The 4,355-nt window shown below is 37.6% G+C and overlaps 1 protein-coding gene across 1 annotated transcript; it reads left to right on the forward strand.

The window, feature by feature from the left end:
- Positions 1-323: 323 nt before the first annotated feature.
- On the forward strand, positions 324-2,889 carry LOC148202550 (serine/threonine receptor-like kinase NFP). Its single transcript, XM_088110386.1, has one exon. The coding sequence runs from the start codon at positions 566-568 to the stop codon at positions 2,357-2,359; it is 1,794 nt and encodes a 597-aa protein (XP_087966512.1). The 5' UTR covers positions 324-565; the 3' UTR covers positions 2,360-2,889.
- Positions 2,890-4,355: the final 1,466 nt, after the last annotated feature.

Here is a 4,355-nt window from a genome sequence, read left to right on the forward strand (position 1 = left end):
TAGTATCATTTGATATTTCATCTGATAACAACATTTGATAAGCTTTTTAGTTATTTCGAAGTCTATTTTCAGCTAAATCTTACAGCCCCCTGTACATGCAATATTCCTTCTATTACTATGTTGAATCATGTGTAAATTACAGTCGCTAATAATGGTCTTGGTAAGTCTGAGCAAACCTACCCATATCGCAAGATATCAGCAAGTTTAGTTGGTGTATTGGTGTCGGCTTGCTGGCTAACATCGTGCATAGATAGAACTGGTAGGAACATTAACTGGCCGTCCAAAGCTTTGATTTGACATCAGAGTACCCTATTACCAATTTTTTATATATCATGCGCATGAAGTGCATACAATTTGTCTAATATAAATATTGACGTGTCCACTGTGTCTAGGATTCGGACAGCCAAAAGGAAATATGGTTAAAGCTAATGAAACAAACAGGACCATATATTTATATTAAACCAAATGATACTTTTATTGATAAAGAACTCTTCATATCAACAACGCCGATTGCCACTGATAGTAGACTGCCTCATAACTTACATTTGATCACAACTTCACATCAATGGCTGCCTTGTTTGTTTCTCTTTCTCTCCGTGCCCAGATTCTTTATGTTGTACTCATGTTTTTCACTTGTATTGCAGCTCAATCACAACAGACCAATGGAACAAACTTTTCATGCCCTTCCGATTCACCTCCTTCGTGTGAAACCTATGTGACATACATAACCCAGTCTCCAAATTTTTTGAGTGTGACCAGCGTATCTAATATATTTGACACGAGTCCTTTGTCAATTGCAAGAGCTCGCAACATAGAGAATGAGGAAGACAAGTTGATTCCAGGCCAAGTCTTGCTGATACCAGTAACCTGTGGTTGCACTGGAAACCGCTCTTTCGCCAATATCTCCTATGAAATCAACCCAGGCGATAGCTTCTACTTTGTTGCAACCACTTCATACCAGAATCTCACAAATTGGCATGTAGTGATGGATTTAAACCCCACTCTAAGTCCAAATACTTTGCCAGTAGGCATCCAAGTTGTAATTCCTTTATTTTGCAAGTGTCCTCCAAAGAACCAGCTTGACAGAGGGATAAAGTACCTGATCACTCACGTGTGGCAGCCCAATGACAATGTTTCCCTCGTAAGCAACAAGTTTGGTGCATCACCAGAGGACATATTAAGTGAAAACAACTATGGTCAAAACTTCACTGCCGCAAACAACCTTCCGGTTTTGATCCCAGTTACACGCTTGCCAGATCTTATTCAATCTCCTTCAGATGGAAGAAAACACAGAATTGGTCTTCCAGTTATAATTGGTATCAGTCTGGGATGCACACTACTGGTTGTGGTTTCAGCAATATTACTGGTGTATGTATATTTTCTGAAAATGAAGAGTTTGAATAGGAGTGCCTCATCAGCTGAAACTGTAGATAAACTACTTTCTGGAGTTTCATGCTACGTAAGTAAGCCTACCATGTATGAAACTGGTGCAATCTTGGAAGCTACCATGAACCTCAGTGAGCAGTGCAAGATTGGCGAATCAGTGTACAAGGCTAACATAGAGGGTAAGGTTTTAGCAATAAAAAGATTCAAGGAAGATGTCACGGAGGAGCTGAAAATTCTGCAGAAGGTGAGTCATGGAAATCTGGTGAAACTAATGGGTGTCTCATCAGACAATGATGGAAATTGTTTTGTGGTTTATGAATATGCAGAAAATAGGTCTCTTGATGACTGGCTTTTCGCCAAGTCTTGTTCAGAGACATCAAACTCAAGGACCACGCTTACATGGTGCCAGAGGATAAGCATAGCAGTGGATGTTGCAATGGGTCTGCAGTACATGCATGAACATGCTTATCCAAGAATAGTCCACAGGGACATCACCAGCAGTAATATCCTTCTTGACTCTAACTTCAAGGCCAAGATAGCAAATTTTTCCATGGCCAGAACTTTTACCAACCCCATGATGTCAAAAATAGATGTATTTGCTTTTGGGGTGGTTCTGATAGAATTACTTACTGGCAAGAAAGCCATGACAACCAAAGATAAGGGTGAGGTGGTTATGCTGTGGAAGGACATTTGGAAGATCTTTGATCAAGAAGAGAATAGAGAGGAGAGGCTCAGAAAATGGATGGATCCTAAGTTAGATAATTATTATCCTATTGATTATGCTCTCAGCTTGGCCTCCTTAGCAGTGAATTGTACTGCAGACAAGTCTTTGTCCAGACCAACCATAGCAGAAATTGTACTTAGTCTCTCCCTTCTCACTCAACCATCTACCTCTACACTGGAGAGATCCTTGACTTCTTCTGGATTAGATATAGAAGCTACTCAAATTGTCACTTCCATCGCAGCTCGTTGATTGAGTAAAGCCAATCCAGTTTCTCAAATCCAAGATGGTATTTTTTTTTACATAATGATTTCACCTTAGTCAATAATGATGAACTTGGTTTACGGGGAGTGTTCAACATTTAGTTTTTCCGTCCCTGTTGTTCTTTAATGTTTGAGGTAGAGTTGGCAAACGAATAGCAATTGCAGCTCACCTCAGACTAAATTTTCTTGCTTCTATACTTTTTTTGGATGACAATTGAAAGTGAATCAAACAATGGAGTTGTTTATTGCATTGTCAAACAAATTCAATAAGTTTAAAGTATATGTTTCTGTCTTTGCATTAAGCTCATATTTCATACTCAAATCATAATATTGCAGAGACAGAATAATCTATTCATCCATTCTTTTTGTTTTTGGTCACGAGGTTGGGCATAAGACCCAATTGAGAATGTTGAAACTTGGAGAGGATTAGCATTAGCAAGAAGACCTTAAAAGGCTTTTACATGCAATAGAGATACTGATAAATTAAAATGGTGGTTGCCTTTTTGGCTAATCTTAAAACAGTTAGCTAGACAATTGAGAATTTTTAGATAGACAGTATATATCTCAAGCATGTCATAGTTGATTTATGTAGTAAAAATGTACTTCTTAGGAACAGATGCATTTTTACTTATGATGATGCATGAAGTGACGAAGCAAATTTGTGCAATACAATAATATGGCCCTAAGTTTACAATATCTTATCGACAGCCCCAAAGAATGCAGCTAGCTCTACCCTTAGATGCTGCTGCTGCAAGTCAACCAGTTATTCATGTAACAGGAAGGCCGTTTTAAAATGAATAATATGTTTATAAAGTATAAAATAGAAGCTTCCTTGTTGCTCCAATCATTGACGGAGCTACCTAACTTTAGTGGAAAAAAAAAACTAGTACCAATAATGGGAATCGGTGAGAGTTGTGGGTCATGTCTCTATGGGAATCTTGGGTAGACATTACTGCTCATACGTACTTGGCTGTGACAGTTCTGCACCTCAAAGCTGCTGTCAGAGAAGGTTTTGAATATATATATATGTATATATATATATATATATATATGTATATATATATATATATATATGTATATATATATATGTATATATATATATGTATATATATATATATGTATGTATATATATATATGTATGTATATATATATATATATATGTATATATATGTATATATACATATATATGTATATATATATATATATATACATATATATAAAACTAAAAAACTCAAGCAAATTTAAAGTCCGAACACTACCTTTGACGAGTACTTCCTGAGGATAAACATCATCGAGAACGAACGTTCCCTATGAACGATCACTAACTGAGAATAAACATCATCAAGACCGAACGCTAACCATCACTGATGAACCAAGACCGAACGCTTAAGATTGAAACCTAAGAATACCAACTTAAGGTCGAACGCTCACAATCACCATTAAACCAAGGCCGAACGCTCAAGAACCAAACATAAGAATACCAACTTAAGGCCGAACGCTCACAATCACAATTAAACCAAGGCCGAACGCTCAAAATCCAAACCTAAGAATACCAACTTAAAACCGAACGCTCAAGATTGCTACCCAAGAATACCAAGTTAAGAACGAACGCTTATACTCACTAATATATCAAGACCGAACACTCAAAATCAAACACTATTAAACCGGACACCATTAGGACGAACGTTTTGAGATTTGGTCGAACCCCTAGGTCACTTTGCCGAACACCTAAAGTACTGGACGATCGTCTAGAATCCTGGCCGAATGATCACAACTTAACACATGACCGACCAATACCACATCAGCACTTAACCGAACAGTATTAAATCAAAGCCTTGTGATGTCAGTTTACCATGTTTGGATGACTTTTGCATGTCGTGTGAGATTGTATAACATGCTTTTTATACCTAGCTCACCCTTGCTTTTTTGTATTGCTTGTGTATGTTTCTTTGGCGATGATCATCCACTTCGATGGGAGCCGATGG

This window comes from Vigna umbellata, chromosome 3, assembly GCF_029865625.1.
Source record: "Vigna umbellata cultivar VRB3 chromosome 3, Vumbellata_1.0, whole genome shotgun sequence".
NCBI lineage: Eukaryota > Viridiplantae > Streptophyta > Magnoliopsida > Fabales > Fabaceae > Vigna > Vigna umbellata.

What these genes read in the sequence shown, in the direction of transcription:
- LOC148202550 (XM_088110386.1), top strand. Translation starts at nt 566, where the DNA reads ATGGCTGCCTTGTTTGTTTCTCTTTCTCTCCGTGCCCAGATTCTTTAT.